The following is a 19,596-nucleotide window of genomic DNA, read 5'->3' on the forward strand; positions in this document are numbered from 1 at the left end:
TGCCAGGGGTAGTGACTGAAAATATTGGTTTCCCTTTACTTCCTATGAATGCTGTGTGAGTTTCTCCAGCACATTGGGATTTAACAAGTAGATACAATAGTGGAGTTTTAAGAGGCTTCTCAAGAGATCCATGACTATGGATGATGTGGATCCAGTGCAGGCAGCAGTTTTAGTTTGAGTTGGACATCATGGTTGGCAAAGATGATTGGTCGAAGGTCCTGTTCATGTGCTATTCTATGATCTATGACTGATGTAAAAAGCCGTGTGGACCTCTCTACCTCTGGATGTGGGAGATTGAGGCTGCCAAATTGTTCAGCTCCACCAACGAGTCAGCTCATTGATGTGCAGTCAATAGCACCAACCTTCTATTCCCTGAAACGCACAGCCTGGATTTGGTCAGAGCAGTTGCTGTAAGACCGGCCGAGTTCCTCCAGCATTTCTGTGTTTTTACTACAATCACAGCATTTGCACATGTTTGTGCTTCACTCCTTCGTTGGAGCAGTCATTTACCACCATCCATTTTCTGTTGCAGCGTATTTTTCCCTTCAAGTCATCTATGCAAGGAGAAAGTTTCATGTCTCCCCGCCCAGAGTTAGCGGCAACGAGGACTTCGAGAGAGTGTACCGAGCACAGTGAGTGAACTGGATGGCAGCATTTTTTGAGATTGGAGGCCATGCTAGGGATATGACTGGGTGCCGAGTCGAGAGATGGTGTGCGATAGAGGGGTTTGATGAGTTTTGGAGAGGTAAGTATGGGGAGGTGTCTGAGAGTTGTCATCTGCCTTTGGCTACATAGAAGTCAGTGCTCCAGACCACCCTTGTCTGCAGGTTTGATAGTGAGGTTGGAATTGGAAAAGGCTGAGGCCTGAAACATTGCTGATATATTGTGACAGAGTATATAGATATGTTTTTGAAGATAAATTGGGAAAGGTTTGTTAAAGTAGGTTACATCCAAACACTTTAAAACAGATCTTATTTGAGATACTGAAGCTCTGCCCATGCTAGACATATCAGCTCCACAGCTTTAGCAAGAGTTTTGGAAAGTGCCCAAGAGACCTCACTAATGGATTGTTGTTTCCTAAAAGGCAACAGATGAAAGATCTTGTCGGAGCCACCTTCTATTTGAAAGAGAGCTAAGAGGGTCATGTGGTTTTGCAAACAGAGAGAGTCAAACAGGTTTTTTTCTGTTTGTGTGTGTGTGTGTGTGTGTGTGTGTGTGTGTGTGTGTGTGAGAGAGAGAGAGAGAGAGAAAGAGAGACACTCACTCAAACAGAGATGACTTCTGCAGTGTTACAGCCAGTAACAGCAACTGGGACTGGAACAGGACAAGCTAGCAAGCTTGTAGAAAGCCCCATTTGGAAGACGGCACCTTGTGGTTCATGGAAGAGGAGAGGACTAGCTGTCTAATGTTTCACTTAGAATAAGAGAAACAAGAAGGAACTCTGTGGTGACCTGAAAGAAAGGTTATCATCAAGTTTTGTCAGCAGGAGGGAGTCACGTGATGGAGAAGTGGCCGGTAGGATAAAACCAGACCTCTCCAGAAAAGAAGAAAAAAAGTTAAGAAAAGACAAAGTTCAATAAATATAAAATATAAAAATAAAAGATAAATTTGCAGAGAAGAGAAAGAGGATGGCACCTAAGATGGAAAAAGTAAAAACAATGGGAAAAAAAGAAAAGACACCAGAAAAGAAAGGAGAAGGTCTCACCTGCACAAAGGAACAGGGAGCCGTGATGGAGAAGAGCACCTGATCTCCGAGGTTGGTGTCGGCCCTGTGGAGTCATGACCCCCCGATTGGTGGACTGCAAAAACAAAAGTGCACAGTGCCCAATCTAAGGTAAAGGAAAACACCGACAGGAGGGGGGCTCAGCCAAAGAGCAGGCAACCACGGCGCGACCACCTGAGGGATGCCCGACACCAGGGCTCTCAGCTGGAAGATGAGGAAAGCAGCAGGAGAGGGAGTGAAGTACCAGGTGAGAAAGAAAGTCGACGGGGTGAACGGCAAGAGGAGCAACAGCAGGAGGCTCGACAGATGAGCAGCTCAGAAGGAGAGGACCAACAGCAAGAGGACAAGCAAGAAGGGACCTGACAAATTGAGACAAGCTACTCGTCAGAAAAATCAGAAGAGACACAGATACAAAGATGAAAAGAAGATACAAACACAGGTACAGACACAAAAGAAGAGGAAGAAGACGACCAAGGTCTTCACAGAGAAATAGAAGGTAAAACTGATGAACAGAATATAGATAAAGCCTTTTTTGAAGAACAAATGAGATCACTAAAAGAATGGTTATCAATAGAATTTGGTGCAATTAAAAGGAAAATGAAAAGAGCAGAAGATAAAATGCAAAGATTAGAGCTGGTCATGACAGAAATAGGGAAAAGAGTAGAGTATGTGGAAGAGCGGGAAACGGCTGTGGAAATGGAAGTAAATGACGAGAAAAATTGGAAGAAAGTGACAAAAAAATTAAAGAGACACAAGAGTTGTTATCTCAGAAAATTGATATGTTGAAAAATTATAGTAGGCGAAACAACATAAAAATAGTGGGCCTGGAGGAGGGTGAAGAAGGCACAGACATGAAGGAATTTAAAGAAGGATGGATCCCGAAGGTCCTGGGAATGACAGAAATGCAGGAAGAAATGGAAATAGAAAGGGCACACAGAGCATTAGCTCCAAAACCACAGGCATATCAAAAACCAAGATCTATCTGAGTAAAATTGTTGAGATACACGACAAGAGAAAATATACTGGAACTGACAAGGAATAAAATTAGAGAAGACGGAATACAAGGGTCAAAAAATATTTTTTACCTAGACATAAGTTTTGAACTCTTAAAGAAGAAGGAGTTTAATACAGCAAAATTGATCCTCTGGAAAAAAAGGTTATAAATTCATGTTAAAACATCCAGCTGTGCTTAAAATATTTATCCCTGGGGAGCAAAACAGACTGTTCTCGATCCGGAGGTAGCACAAGAATTTGCAAAACGCTTGCAGGACAGAAGGAGAGATGAAGAGATGTAATAAGAATGAAGAACGGGAATAAAATATATATAAAGATGTAGAAACAATGTATATGTAAAGAACTGAAGAAGGGAAAGAGAAAGGAAGGAAGGAAGGAAGGGGGAAAAAAAGGGAGAACTTTGTTATATGTGTAAAAAAAAAAAAAGTGTTTTCTGGGGGGTGGGTTGGGGGGGGGAGAGAATAACAGTCACTGCGAAATCAGTTGACACGTGAGCAGGTTCGCAATCCAAATGGAAAGGGGAGTTGTGGTTGCCCGGCAAGGGATAAAGGGCAACTCAGAGTGGGGGGAGGGGTATCTTGGGGTTAAGATAATATTGGATGTGGGAGTTGTTGGAGTATTTTATGTTTTAAATGTGTTGTCATACATTGAGTTTAAAAAGGGAAACTGAGAGATGGAAATGGGGAAAAGGCGGATGGTGGTGGTGAGGAAGCGGAAATGAGATGTAAACAGGATATGAGATGGCCACATTGAACTATATGACTATAAACATTAATGGAATACCTAACCAAATTAAAAGGAAGAGACTATTAAATTTACTGAAAAAAAAACATTTAGCATTTGTGTAGGAAACGCATCTAAATGAAGTGGAACATAACAAACTAAAGAGAGACTGGGTAGGACATGTAGCATTTTTCCATGCTACTTAAAAGGCAGGAATTTAGAGAGTTTATTGAATGCCAAATTAAAACATATTTTGAAATAAATGCAGAATCAGTGAAAGACAAATTTATATTATGGGATCCAATGAAAGCCTCCATTAGAGGGCAGATAATAAGTTATGTAACTAAGATGAAAAAGGATTACAATCGGGAAATTGAACAGTTGGAAAGGGAGGTGGTAAGTACAGAAAAGGAACTAGCAACAAGGGATGATATATCGAAAAGGAGAGAATTGGCAGACAAAAAAATTAAATATGAAACATTACAAATGTACAAGGTGGAGAAGAACAATGAAAATAAAGCAAAAGTATTACGAACTGGGATAAAAAAGACATAAAATACTAGCCTGGCAACTCAAAACAGAACAAGCTAAAAGAACTGTATTGGCATCAAGGAAAAAAGACAAACAAATTACATATAACCCAATAGAGATTAATGAGAACTTTAAGGAATTTTTGAACAATTATACCAAACTGAGAACGAGGGGAAAGATGATAAAGTAGAAGAGTTTTTAGCTAAAATTGATCTGCTGAAATTGCAAGAAGAGGAACAAAACAAACTGATAAAACCATTTGAAATAGAGGAAGTACATGATATATTAAAAAAGCTGCCGAACAATAAAATGCCTGGAGAGGATGGATTCCCAATAGAATTCTATAAAACATTTAAAGAGTTATTAATTCCTACTCTCCTGGAAGTAATGAACCAGATAGAAGAAACACAAAACTTACCCGATTCATGTAAGACAGCAATTACACAAATACCATCAACGATCCATTAACACCAGCATCATATAGACCAATATCTCTACTTAATTCAGATTATAAGATCATAGCAAAATTATTAGCAAACAGATTGGCCGACTGTGTACCAAAAATAGTAAAACAAGATGAAACTGGATTTATTAAGAAAAGATGAACAGCGGATAATGTCTGTAAACTTATTAATCTAATTCATGCAGTTCAAGCAAATAAGAAGCCAACAGTGGCTGTTGCTTTAGATGCAGAAAAAGCCTTTGACAGAATAGAATGGAATTATTTATTTAAAGTATTACAGAGGTTCAATCTACCAGAAAAATATATTAATTGGATTAAAGCATTATATAATGGACCATTGGCAAAGGTAACAGTAAATGGATATGTATCGAACCAATTTAAATTAAGTAGGTCAACTAGGCAGGGATGTCTATTAGCCCCCTCATTGTTCGCTTTAGCAATAGAACCATTGGCAGAACTGATAAGAACAGAAAATAAAATAAAAGGGATATAAGTAAAGGAGAAGGAGTATAAAATCAGTTTATTTGATGATGACATCATAGTATACTTAACAGAACCAGAAATATCAATAAAAGAATTACATAAGAAATTGAAGGAATATGGAGAAATATCAGGGTACAAGATCAACACAAATAAAAGTGAAGCGATGCCAATGAGTAACGCAGATTATACAGAATTTCAAAAAGAATCACCATTTAAATGGCAAACCCAAGCAATCCAATACTTAGGTATTAGGTTAGATAATAATGCAAGCCACCTGTACAAACTAAATTATCAGACACTAATAAAGAAATTGCAGGAAGACTTAGAACATTGGAAAGAATTACCGCTAACGTTGATAGGGAGGGTAAATTGCATTAAAATGAATGTCTTCCCAAGGATACAATACTTATTTCAATCGTTGCCAATTCCCTTAACAGAGAAATTCTTTAATGAACTAAAGAGAATAATAAAAATTATTGTGGAAAGGGAGGAAACCAAGGATAACTTTAGATAAGTTAACAGAGAGGTACAAGCAAGGTGGCTTGCAGTTACCAAACTTTAAAAATTATTATAGAGCAGCACAGTTAAGGTATTTATCAGATTTTTACCAGACAAGGGAAAAACCAGACTGGACTAAGATAGAACTAGATAAAATAGGGGAGAAGGTACCAGAACATATTTTAAAAATGGGATGAAAAGCTGGTGCAACATAAAAGCTCACCAGTACTGCATCATTTACTCAATACATGGAAGAAGATCTACTTAGAAAGGAAAAAAATGAATGACCAAATACCAAAATTGTTATTGACACAAAACCCACTAATCCCTTTTACAATAGACAACCTTTCCTTTAAAGAATGGGAGAGAAAAGGAATCAAAAAAATAGAAATTTTTTTTTGGGGAAATAATTTATTAACATATGAACAGTTGAAGTACAAATATGGAATAACTCATGGTACAAAGTTTGCAGATCATCAACTGAAAGGTTATTTAAAGGATAAATTGGGAAACAGTCTGAGGTTACCAGAAGGAAGCAGCTTTGAATATGTGATTACAGACACAATGATAATTAAAAGATTTATAACCAACATGTACAACAAGCTGCAAGAGAAGGAAAATGATGAAATAAGCTATAAACCAAAGCAGAAGTGGGAAACGGATTTAAACAAAGATAAAAAATGAAACATGGGAAAAGTTATGTTCTGGAACTATGAAGAATATAATAAACACAAGGTTACGCATGATACAGTATAATTGGTTACATAGGTTACATATCACGCCTCAAAAGTTAAAAGAATGGGATCCAACATTAGACAGATGTTTTCGCTGTAAGAAGGAAATGGAAACAAGAATACATGACATTTGGGCAAGTGAGAAAGTGAAAACGTTTTAGGAAGATCTAAATCAGGTATTAAATAAAATCATAAAAAATAACATACCAAAAAATCCAGAGATCTTTCTTCTAAATAATATAAGAAGTAAGGAATTAAGCCTCAAATTGGATAAAGTGCAAAAAAGATTTATTATGATAACCTTAGCTGTAGCAAAGAAATGTATGTCAACTTGGAAATCAGAAGAGAGCCTGAGAGTACAGCAATGGTACATGGAAATGAATAAATGTATTCCATTGGAAAAAATTACATATAATTAAAAAAATAAAGTTACATTGTTTGAACAAATTTGGGAGCCGTACATGGAACATAACAGAGAGGGGCTACTGCGGACCTCCACCCCCTAAAATGAGAAGAAGACAAAACGACCTGATCCAGTGTGTAACAGTAGATGATACAATTTTCTTGTTTATTTTCATTGTGTGATGACATTGTTTAATGGGTTTATTGTATTGTATATGTTGAATGTTTAATGGGTTTGGAGGGGGGTGGGAAGGAGGGAGGGGGTGGAAAGGGGAGAAAATTACACTGTGTATATTCAAGAGGGAAATGTTTGTATATATTTTGGTTGATATGGTTCACAGTGTGAAAAATAGAAAAAAATATTTAAAAAAAGTTTTGTCAGCAAGACACTGAAGTGGCTGATTAAAAAGAAACAACAAATCTCTCTCTGAAAACCGACAAGAACCTTCCTGAGCAGTAACCATTTACCTTTCAAGCACCAAAGCCTGGTGAACTTTATAAATGTTAAATGCTGACCTTTCGGGCCTGAGCCCTTTTCAAGGAATAAGCAAATGAGCCAGCAGAAGGAAATCAGGCAGTGCCGGCCAGGGGAGGGGGGTTGGAAGAATCCAGACCCACACAAGGAGTTAATTAGATGTGATGAGGAGAGAGGTGAGAATTTCTCATGTCTGTGGGAAGGGAGAGACAGAGCTGGGAGACGACAGGGTGGGGGTAGGGGTTAACCAAAGCCAGAGAAGTTGATATTAATCCCATCCAGCTCAGTCTCTCCCTTCCCTATCCCACAGCTGCACTGTCTGAGATTTCCTGCTTCTGGCTCATTCTGCTTCTTCCTTGAAGAAGGGCTCAGGCCCAAAAAAGTCCCCTATAGAGGCTGATGAGATCCTCCAGCATTTTAGTGTGTTTTTAATACCATCACAGCATCTGCAGACTTCTGTGTTTCTCTCTCGCAAGTGTTCAAATGCCTCTCTGCCAACCCTTCTACTGTGTCACCACTATCAGGGAACTATGTACCTCTACCCCTGGGACCTTCCCTTCTATAACTCTCCCCATGTGGAGATCTCACTGCATTGAGTAGGGTGGCTAGCAGTCAGTGGGGTGAAGCAGGCGGCAGAATGTGTGGACTGGAATCATGGTCTCAGACGTACGTAACAATCACTTGCTCCACAAGAGTAGGACTGAGTTAAGTTTCATTTTCTTCTCCAGAACCAATTCCACTGAGTACTTCTCAATGTTCCTGGGTGTTCTTTGGATTGCTGGAATCTTCTTCAGCCAGGGTAAGTGTTTCCTCATGCCTCTTGAATCTATCTCCAGAATTCCCAGTGGGATGTTAAGGCATCTGTTCACTCAGCTAGTGATAAAGCATCTCATGGTCAGAGCAGGATGCTGGAATCTTCTTCAGCCAGGGTAAGTGTTTCCTCATGCCTCTTGAATCTATCTCCAGAATTCCCAGTGGGATGTTAAGGCATCTGTTCACTCAGCTAGTGATAAAGCATCTCATGGTCAGAGCAGGATGGAGTGATGTTTACCCCAAACTTTATGACTAAAGAAAGTCAGAGAGTCATAGAGAGGGAAACAGCACATTTTGGGGTGGGGGGGGGGGGGAGGCATGGACTGAAATCATCATATTTTTTATGTAGTTTGTTGGAGAGAAGTACAGAAGAAACCAACTAAACTTAACTCCTTCACAGGGAAGGGGCCCATAAACCTGGGTGGTCACAGTCAAAAACAGGTTGAGAATGGCTGGTGTAGACCTTTTCTGTCCATCTACCTGCTTATGTATCTTGATGTCACAATTGTTCCCACCTTCACCACTGTCTCCAGCAACTCGTTTCACACACCCATCACCCTCTATGTGAAGAAGGTGCCCCTCAAGTCCCTTTCAATCTTTCCCATCTCACTCTAAATCTTTATCCTCTCCAACTCTTTTACCCCGGGAAAGAGACTACTGACCTTGTCTATTCCCCTCAAGATTTTATAAACGTCTATGAAGTCCCCTGGGTCTCCTGAGAAAAGTCCCAGTCGATCCAAGCCCTACTTATAATTCATCTTGGGTAATATTCTCGTGAATCTTCTCCGCACCCTTTCCAGCTTATGTCATCTCCTATAGCTGGGTGACCAAAACTGCACACAACAGTCTAAGTGCTGTACAGTTGAAACATGATGTCCCAATTCTGCACTCAGTTCCCTGACCAATGAAGGCAAGGGTGATGTTTCTTTTATTGTAATAAAGAAATGGATTATTTTAAAGCAACTATGCATTATTAGCTAAAGTACACACACCATGTAGAGGCATCTATCTTGAATCCCCAAGCTGCAACAAACTAGTCTCCAACTCCCTCTAGTGGTCAGGAGCATCACTAGCACTCTATCACTACATCCCCTTTCCTTGAGATGTTTACTCTAACAACATGACGCACTACCACTACAGCAAGCATTTTCACTTCCCTGGCTACCTGTTCCCGCCACTTTCATGGAACTATGAACCTGTACCCCACCCCCCAAGCCTCTCTGACTTACAAAACTTCCCAGGACATGACCATTAAAATCCTGCCCTAGTTTTACCTCCTAAAGAGCAACGCCTTGCACTTGTCTGAGTTAAATTCCACCTACCATTCCTTGGCTGACTTTCCCTGTTCCTGTTGAAATCTCAGAGAACCTTCTTCAGTAATCATCACCACCAACTTTGATGTCATCCCCACACCCACAAACTATGCTAATTGCATTGTAATCCAAGTCATTAGTATAGATGACAAAAAAAAGTGGGGCTCAGCTCTGATCCTTGTATCTCACCCTTGGTCACAGGTCTCCGATCTGGGTAAGAGCCCTGCACTCCCACTTTATGTCTCCTACCATATCCAGTAGGCCAGCTCCCACTGGATCCATGTGATCTGGCCTTGTGGGCCTGCCTATCATGTGGGACCTTATCAAAGGCCTTGCTAAAGTCTACGTAGACAGCACCTCCCACTCCACCCTCATCAACCTTCTTGGCAAATATTGTCACGTATTTGTGGGAATATTTACAGTTTGCCTTCAGGAATGATCAGACCAATTCTTGTGCAAGCTGTTCCCCGTACCTTCACTTTACATGGGTTTCTAGTCCTGCTGTGTTCCCAGTTGCTGATGTAACACCAGCCTTTGCAGAACTGCTTGAGGTTAGCCCTCAACAAATGCAGAACTCTTCTGCCCAACAGCTGATCCTGTAATGCCACAGCCTCCTGCCTCAGACTACCCTCACTGTCTATAACTGTTCAGAACACTGTGCTTGCTCCTCTGTTGGGGCAGTGCAGCGGGGGTGCTGCTGCTGCTCTGTGCTGGGGACATGGAATTGATTCCCACCTCTGGCACTGTCTGTGTGGAGTTTGCATGTTCTCTCTGTGTCTTTGGAGGGTCCCTCTCCGGGAAACTTTGCTTTCTTCCCACACCCCAAAAACGTGAGGGGATCCGTGGGTTAATGTAACATTGTAACTTGCCCCCCCGGCTAGGCCAGGTAAAGAGGAACTCAGAATGGAATTAACATAGAACATTACAGCACAGTCCCTTCAGCCCACAATGTTGTGCTGACTGATAGAAATCTACTTAATGATATAAACCTTCCCTCTCTCCACTCATAACCTCTATTTTTTTTAATTTCATCCAAATGGCTGAGTATTTTAAATGCCCCATTATACTAGCCTCCAATAGGGGGGGGATTGTAGTAAAAACACAAAAATCTGGAGAAAATTAGCAGGTCAAACAGTGTCCTCTGTGTAGCAAAGGCAGGCCCATAACTGACGATTTGGGCTTGAGTTCAGGAATAGACAGGTCCTGTTACAACTCTACAAATCTCTGGGGAGACCACACTTGGAGTATTGTGTTCAGTTCTGGTCACCTCATTACAGGAAGGATGTGGAAGCTGTGGAGAAGGTGCAGAGGAGATTTACCAGAATGTTACCTGATTGGAGAATAACTCTTATGTGGCAAGGTTTGCAGAGCTGGGACTTTTCTCTCTGGAGCGTAGAAGGATGAAGAGACTTGATAGAGGTCTGCAAGATGAGGAGGCATAGATAGGGTGGACAGACATCGCCTGTTTCCTAGGGCAGGATCAGCAAACACCAGAGGACGTCTGTACAAAGTGAAGGGAGGGAAGTTTAGGGGAGACATCAGATGTAAGTTATTTTTTACACAGAAAGTTGTGGGAGCCTGGAATGCCTTGCCAGGGATGGTGGTGGAGGCTGGAACATTGGGGGCATTTAAGAGACTCTTAGACAGGCATACGAATGAAAGAAAAATAGAGGGTTACAGGGTAGGGATGGTTTAATACTATTTTTTAAGGAATAAATGGGTCGGCACAACATCAAGGGCCGAAGGGCCTGTACTGTGCTGTAGTGCTCCATGTTGTCAGATCGGATGGGATCTGGGGGGAGCTGGGACACTGAATATAGAACTGGCCTACTGGTAGGAGACAGAGGGTGGGAATAGAAGGTGGCTACTCAAGTCAGCCTGTGTCCGGGGTGTGCTGCAGGGGTCAGTGGTGCCTGGTCCACTGTTTGTCATCTACAGCTGGATGACAATGCAGTGAGCATGGTTAGTAGGTTTGTGGATTACATCAATGTTAGTGCTGTTGTGGACAGTGAAGGTTTACAACAGGGTCTGGATGGAGTTCGCAGGTTCCTGGGGTTAGAGATCCATTCATCTCCTCTGTGGGGATATCCAGGGTGAACAATGAATGAAGTCACCTCGGGGCTCTGCTCCGTGCCTCAGCCAGCTCATCAGGGGTGCTGCCGGCTAACTGGAGATCCATTCACCCCACCTTGTCACAGAACAGTTCGGGGGAGCACTCTGCCCTTCATTTCCCTGCTGCACTATGAGCTCCCCAAGCAGTACTGAGCTCCTGCTCTCTCCACACACCCCAGCTTGCTTCCAGTTCAAACATATCATCAATTCCAATGAGTGTTAGTGTTGAAGCAGGCCCTTCAGCCTATCAAAATTATGCAGACCCATTTGCACTAATCATATTATCCCCACACTCCCATCAACTCCCCCCTGAGTTCACCCCTCATCCACAAACTAAGAGACAATTTACCAAGGCCAATTAATCACCCACATCTTTTCGGAATTTTGGAGGAAACTCACTGCCTCAGTTCAAGTTCAAGGTTCTGTCACATGATGTAGTGATGGAGGTTTTATGAGCAGAACGGTTAGATATCCCATACATAGTACAACAAGTAAGACCGTACAAAAGTGCAGTTACAGGTAGGGAGATCAGTTGGGACGGTGCAAAGGCAACATAGTTTTACTGGGGATCATTCAGGAGCCTGATAACAGCATGAAATAAACTGTCCATGAACGTGACAGTGCCTGATCGCATGCTAATGAATCTCCTTCCTGCTGGGAGTGGGGGGAGGGGGGTTGGGGGTTAAGAGAGTGTGGGTGGGGTAGGATGGATCTGTTAATGTAGTCTTGTTTTTCAAGACAGTGGAGGATGTGATGGAGGGGAGGAGAGTGTGAACGTGGAAAGCATGTGATAAGGAGAGGGGATGTATGATGGAGAGGAGGGGGGTGTATGATGGAGGAGAGAGTTATGAACGGGGTGGAATGTGATAAAGGAGAGAGGACATGTGATGGAGGGGAGGGGTATGGAGAGGGGTATGGACAGGGAAGGTGTGATAAAGGAGAGTGGATGTGTGATGGAGAGGAGGGAGTGTGTGATGGAGGGGAGGGGTTGTGTGACAGACTGAGCTGTAGACTCGGAGAACGTGCAAGCTCCACACGTGCAATGGTGGGCTCGAATCTGGATCATGGCACTGTAATAGCATTCCTCTAGCTGTCATTCACATGTCTGGATATAGTTGCACTAAAAGTGTTCCAGGCATGAGGATAGACAAGGAATTGGGAGGGATGTGGTGAAGAGTTTGTGTAATGATCTGAACCAATGGAAGATCATGTCTGAAACATCAACAATGAGAATACTCAGCTGGTCAGGCAGTATCTATGGAGAGAGGAAAAGCCGGAGTGTTTCAATGACCCTTCATCAGAACAGCACTGGTCTGACACTCATTTGGCAGTGACATAGAATGTTACAGCATAGTATAGGCCCCTTGACCCTCAATGTTCTGCTGACCTATATATTCCTGCCAAAAAAAACAAAACACTCCCTACCCCATAGCCCTCTATTTTTCATCCATTCATGTGTCTGTCTAAGAGTCTCTTAAATGCCCTTAATGTTCCAGACTCCACCCCCATCCCAGGCAAGGCATTCCAGGCCCCCACAACTCTCTGAGTTTAAAATAAAATCTTTCCCCTGAGACTCCCCTAAACTTCCCTCCCTTCACTACATGGTCACTAACTCTTTCTCATCCTGTCCAGGGCTGGCAGTGTGTGTTGGAATTCTTTACCTTTGCGGCAGGTACAAGTACTTCAAAGGCTACGCTGAATCAGCGGTAAAGAGGTAAAAAGGCTCTGATTGTTCCTCCATCTCCTTCCCTCTCCTCCCCGTCCTGCTCCCCCTAAATGCTACCCTTCCTCCAACTCTTCCTCACCCCTTCCCTTCCTTCCTCCCATCAGGGTGCATTTTACTCCACCTGCTGTCTCTCCTCCAGTCATCTACGTGCTTCCTGCCTGTTCTTCACCCTTCCCCTTGTGTTCAATCACTTGCCAACTTGAGCTCCTCCACCAACCACCCTTTCATTTGTGTGCTAATCTGTTTCTTGTGAGTCCTGGTTAAAGGTTTTGGCCCAAAAAGTCCCCAAGACCATAAGACATGGGGCAGAATCACGCCAGAAATCTGAAATAAAAGCAGAACATGCTGGAAAAGCTCAGCAGGTCAGTCAGCCTCTGAGAGAAGGAAAGCAGAGTTAATGTTCCAAGTTGGAGACCATTCTGATGCAGGGATCTAGTCCTGAAACATATACCCTGTTTCTTTTCTCCACAGGGGCTTCCTAACTTGCTGAGTCTTTCCAGAGTTTTCTGCTTTTATTTCAGATTTCCAGCATCTTCCAGATTTTTTTTGATTCCCAGATTAAACAGGAATTTTCAGAAAGGATTTGGATAAAAGTTCAAACAGGAGAAAATAAGCTGGGTAGCAGGGAATGGGCAGATGGGGCTGATTTGAAGACTCTTAAAGAGCTAACATAGATACTGTGGGCTGAATGGCCTTTTCTGCTTTGTCTTTAATCTTATGAACAAGTACAACCTGTAATAAAATATTGCAAGATGGTGCAGCACACCGTTGTCAGAGTTTGACACTAGCAGGGAGGTGTTAGGCAAGAGACCAGAGGTTCGACCAACAAGGGGTATTTGAAGAGAGCAGAGGGGGGTCAGGAAGGGGTTAATGGAGCCCAAAGCCAAGGCAGGTGAAGGCACCATGGGATACAAGTATATCCTAGAGCATATAACATTCCAGACTTGCCAAGCTATATAAAATGGCAAGTGATTGCAGCCTGCTGCTGTGCAGAAGGTCGTGGGAGCGCTTGTGCATGAATCACTAAAGGTTGGTTTGCAGGTGCAGCAGGTTATCGAGTAGGCAAATGGAATGTTGGCCTTCACTGCTGGAGGGATTGAATTTAAGAACAGGGAGGTTCTGCTGCCACTGTACGAGGTCCTGGTAAGGCCACATCTGGAGAACTGCATGCAGTTCTGGTCTTGAGGAAGGACATACTGGCTTTGGAGCTGGTGCAGAGGAGGTTCACCAAGTTGATTCCAGGGATGAGGGGGTTGGTTTATGAGGAGAGATTGAGTCGTCTGGGACTGTACTCACTGGAGTTTAGAAGAAAGAGAGGGGATCTTGTACAAATGTATAAAATTATGAAAAGAATGGATAAGATAGAGGTAGGTAAATTGTTTTGACTTGTGGGGAAGACTACAAGTAGGGCACGTGGTCTCAAGATTCATGGTGGTAGATTTGGAATGGAGATGAGAAGGAACTGCTTTTCCTAGAGGGTGGCAGTGAGGGGACGTCAGTAAATATATTTAAGACAAGGTTGGATAGATTTTTACATCATGGGGGAATTAACGGATATGGGGGAAAAGGCAGGAAGGTGGAGATGAGCCCATCGTCAGATCAGCTGTGATATCATTGCGGGCTTGACAGGATGGATGGCCAACTCCTCCTATTTCTTATGTTCTTATATAAACCTACTCAACAATCTAACCCTTCCCTCCCTCACACTCATAACCCTCTTTCTTGCATCCATGTGTCTAAGAGTCCTTTAAATGTCTCTATTGTACCAGCCTCCACCACCACCCCTGGCAATGCATTCCAGGCCCCCACCACTCTCTGTGTTGAAGTATAGTATTGTTATAGTTTTCAGATCAGAAACAGGCTCTTAAGCCCTTCTTGCGGCCTGCTGTCTAGCTTTTCTGACTCGCTTATAGTTTGTGGTGTGAATTTGAGGTCAGGGTTTCTTTTCTATCAGTCCAGATGTTAGCAGGATGTCCTTCTATTCCACCAGGTTGTCCCCTCTCTACTTCAGTGCGAAGATGTTGTGGATTCTGATTGCAATGGCTTCCGTTGGTGTCCTGAACCAGCTCTCATCTCAATACCTAGGCTACAATCCCATGATGGCAGTGAAGTCCATCCTGTGATTGGGAGGGTCACCTACACTATCCCCCACTCAGGCGCTGGGGTTATTCAGGTGCTGAAAAGACTAGCTCTCCTTTCCAATTCTTTCCTCTCTCAAGCATGGCTGAAGATCCTGAGAGGGGGGGGGGTGTCTCTCCAGATTGACCCAGTCTTGTGTCATCTCCCCAGACTGACCCAGCCTTAGGTCACCTCCCCTTTTCCTGGGGTGTGTTACCACACGGAATGTCCAGCGACATCTCCCCTTGACCTCCCAACTTTTGCCCGCGCGGGGCTCCTGCACTGAATCCCACCATCTCTCCACCCGGTGGGAAAACACAAAGATCATTAAACATGTTCACATTTATTTTTAATTGTGTAACAGGTGTAAATTATTATATTTTTAAAAATAGGGTGAAGGAAAATTATTTGTGATGTGTGTGTGTACATATGTCTGCAACCACGCACCCTCACACGGTCACACAGGCATGCGCGCGCAGACACCCACCCATTTTTAAAAAAAATTATTTGCAGTGTGGGAGGAGCTAATTCTGGCCATTTAAACCCACACTGTTCAATTACACCCAAATTAACCTACAACCCCTCGTACATTTTGAAGGGTGGGAGGAAACCAGAGCCTCTGGGGTACAAACTCTTTATAGACAGCGCGGGATTCGAACCCTGGTTACTGGCACTGTAATATCATTGTGCCAACTGTTACAGTACCCACAATGCTCTCTGCCTCATGAACAAAAGGAATTACAGGGGTATGAGAGAGGAACTGGCCCTAGTTGACAGGAAAAGTAAGCTAGATGGAGGGACAGCAGAACAGAATTGGAGGATATTTCAACAAGAAATAAAGGAAGTGCAGGATAGATATAGTCCAAGAAAAAGGAAAATTATTAATGGAAAAATGGCACAAATTTTAAATGTAAGAGGGGTTACACTTAAAATAAAAGCAAAAGGGAGGGCAGACAAGGAAGCAAAAATTAGTGGGAAAACAGAGGACTGGGAACTTTTAAACACTTAGAGATAAAGAAAGTTATTAGGAAAGAAAAGATGAATTATGAATGGAAGTTGGCAAATAACATACAAAAGGATGATTTTTTTAAAAATATATAAAAAGAGAGACACGAGTAGATGTAGGACTGATTAAAAATGATGCTGGAGAAATTATAATGGGTAGCAAAGAGAGGCAGAGAAACTAAATGAGTACTTTGCGTCAGTCTCCACTGAGGAAGACAATGGCCATATACTTGATCGTCAGAGGCCTCAGGGAATAGAATTAAGTAAGTCAGGATTACTAGAGAGATGGTGCTTAGTAAGATGAATGAACTAAAGATAGATAAGTTTCCTGAACTGGATGAGATACACCCATGGGTTCTGAAGGAGGTAGCTTTGGAGATTGTGGAGGCATTGGAAATTATTTTGCAGAAATCAATGGACTCAGGAATGGTTCCAGAGGATTGGAAAGTCACAAATGTAGTTCCTCTGTTTAAGAAAGGAGGCAGGAAATTATAGGCCTATTAGTCTGACATTGGCAGTTGGAAAGCTATTAGAGTCGATCCTCAAGGACAAAGTTATGAAATACCTGGAGGTGAATGACATGATAGGTCCAAGCTAGTATGGTTTCATGAAGGGAAGATCCTGACTGACCAACCTTTTGGAATTTATGAGGTAATCACGTGGGATGGACAAAGGAGGACATTAATAAGGTGCCACATGAGAGGCTGCTTTAATAAGATGAGAGCCCATGGAATTACAGGAAAGATATTAAATTGGATGGAGCATTGGCTGATAGGCAGAAAGCAAAGGATGGGAATAAAGGGATCCTGTTCTGGTTGGTTGACAGTTACTAGTGGTGTTCTGCAGGGGTTGGTGTTGGGGCCACTTCTTTTTACAATATATATTGATGATTTAATTACGGATTGAATGGTTTTGTGGGGAAGTTTGCAAATGACAGCAAGGTAGGTGATGGAGTAGGAAGTGTTGAAGAAACTGAAAGGTTGCAGAGAGACTTGGACAGAAATGGCAGATGAGATACAATGTTGAGAAATGTACAGTTGTACATTTTGGAAGAGAAAGAAACAGGAAGATTATTATTTGGATGGAGAGAAAATTCAAAATTCAGAACTGCAAAGGGACTTGGAGTTCCTTGTACAGGATGACCTAAAGGTTAACAATAGGTTGGATCGAGAGTAAAGAAAGCAAATGCCATGTTAGCATTCATTTCAAGAGGGACAGTGTATAAGAGTAAGGAAATGTTGATGAGGCTCTATGGGGCACTGGTGAGGCCTCATTTGGAGTACTGTGTGCAGTTTTGGGCCCCTTATCTTAGAAGGGATGTAATAATGTTGGAGAGAGTAGAGAGAAGATTTGCCAGGATGATTCCTGGAATGCAAGGGCTAAAATGAGGAAGGTTTATCATCTCTTGGACTGTTTTCATTGGAATATAGAAGAATGAGAGGGGATCTCACAGAAACATTTTGAACGCTGAAAGGATGGGACAGAGTAGATGTGAATAAGATGTTTCCCTTAGTGGGTGAATCCAGGACAAGAGGGCACAGTCTTAGCATTAGAAAACAGAGAAGAGGAGAAACTTCTTTAGCCAGAGGGTCATGGATTTGTGAAATTCATTGCCACATGCAACTGTGGTGGCCCAATCATTGGGGAAGTTTAAGGGGGAGATTGGTTGGCATCTAATTAGTCAGGGGAACAGGCCCGAACTTGGAATTAGATGTGAGAACAGTTTAGCTCAAGTTGGATTTGTGGAGCAGAATTGATGGGCTGAATGGCCAGCCTACTTCAGTTTATTTATCGTGATCTTGTTTCATATTTTATCTATATATATCTGTGTGTGTGTATATATAAAAAAACACATACATACACTTGACGTATAAGTCGAGTCATGAAACCAAAAAAACACTCAAAAAATGAGGTTCGACTTATACACCAGATATACTTTTGAGTCCTTAAATTCAGATCAAAATCTAATCCGCGCTGATCCGGTTTATGTCAACCCTTGAAAACCAAAAAAACCCCCGACTGCAACAGATTTTCATTGAGATTTTTATTGAAAACAACTCATTTAGAACCCTTCAAAATCACTTCCGCTATCACCGTCTGAGGCTAAGATGGCAACCAACACATCTACACTCTCACTGTTTAAATCAGTAGTTCTCGACCTTTTTCTTTCCACTCACATCCCTCTTTAAGTAATTGGTGCTCTGTGTTTAGTAAGGGATTGCTTAAGGTGGGATGTGAGTGGGAAGAAAAAGTTTGAAAGCCCCTGTTTTAATCGTCCTTCATTGACTCGTTATGTGCACAGTTTCACAATTCCAATGGAAATGGGCCACTGACAACTTTTCTCAAGCAAAATATTTCAGTAATAATTAGATCTAGAGTAATGATTCTCAACCTTCCTCCACATCCTTCCTTAATCAACCCCTTACTAATCACAGAGCACCGATGGTATAGGGATTATTTAAAGTGGAATGTAAGTGGAAAGAAAAAGGTTGAGAACCATTGGTTTAAACAGTCATCATATGGGTCCCAGCCTGTATCTGATGAGGCGGTTTCAGTTTCATCGTCAGTGTCCCACAAATAAATCATCTTCCGTGCCAGCAATTGCTCAAAAGATACTGCACTTTAGAAATGATTTTTATCACAATCTCAACTTTCACTTCATCCAATGCCTTGAGCACAAAGTTACACAACACATCAAGTGATGCAGCACGCATTGCCCCACTTTTGGTAAACTACTTTTCTGCACTCGACATCCATGTATTCCATTCCTCGCACACGTGGTCTTTGAATGGCTTGTTCAAGCAGAGGTTGAGAGGTTACAATATAGATGTCAAACCACCCAGGATAACCCAGGATGCAAGTGTTATTTAGTCATAATCTACTTTTAGTCTCAGTTAAATGGCTACGAAACAGATCCCAGACCAGCTAACTCTGTTCTTTGTGTAAACCCCCTGTTCCACACATTGTCCCCATCCACAGTTTTACACCATTTTTATCCATTCATCCTTTTTCATGAAAATGTACAGAATTACCTGCAGGGAATTTCATTTTTGGTTTAATTTTGCGTTTGAAGATTATCGTAGGTCTTAACTTTGTCCTGTCAAGCTGTGCACGATAACACCACCGTAAACCTGGTTCTTTCATGGCCAGTACTTCTGGTTTGTACAGTTTTAGCCCCTTTCCATCCCACTGTTCTATTGCCTCTCATGTCAAAATTCTTGGGGGTTTTGTCCATGTTTCCGATATTTGATGATGCAAACCGGTGTTTCTGCCGGTTCCATACAATAAACTGGTGAAAACTTACAACTTTGTGATCAAGATCTTTTGATAGTTTCTGTGCAATTTTTTCATTTATTGGTGCAATACCAGATTTTTCCTGTTCATGAAACAATTGCACCAGCCGACTGTAGCCTCAAAATCAGCACTGAGGTCTGGGTGCGACTTGGCCCCCTGCAGGGCACAT

At 42.2% G+C, this 19,596-nt stretch overlaps 1 protein-coding gene across 1 annotated transcript in view; it reads left to right on the top strand.

The window, feature by feature from the left end:
* Positions 1-15,481, top strand: part of ltc4s (leukotriene C4 synthase) — a 51,300-nt gene extending 35,819 nt beyond the window's left edge. Inside the window, exons 3-6 of the mRNA XM_069897838.1 lie at positions 533-632; positions 7,775-7,845; positions 12,917-12,998; positions 15,001-15,481. Of these exons, the coding sequence (XP_069753939.1) occupies positions 533-632; positions 7,775-7,845; positions 12,917-12,998; positions 15,001-15,133 (386 nt within the window). The 3' untranslated portion in view covers positions 15,134-15,481. The remainder of the gene's footprint in view (positions 1-532; positions 633-7,774; positions 7,846-12,916; positions 12,999-15,000) is intronic.
* Positions 15,482-19,596: the final 4,115 nt, after the last annotated feature.

This window comes from Narcine bancroftii, chromosome 9 (genome assembly GCF_036971445.1).
Source record: "Narcine bancroftii isolate sNarBan1 chromosome 9, sNarBan1.hap1, whole genome shotgun sequence".
Taxonomy (NCBI): domain Eukaryota; kingdom Metazoa; phylum Chordata; class Chondrichthyes; order Torpediniformes; family Narcinidae; genus Narcine; species Narcine bancroftii.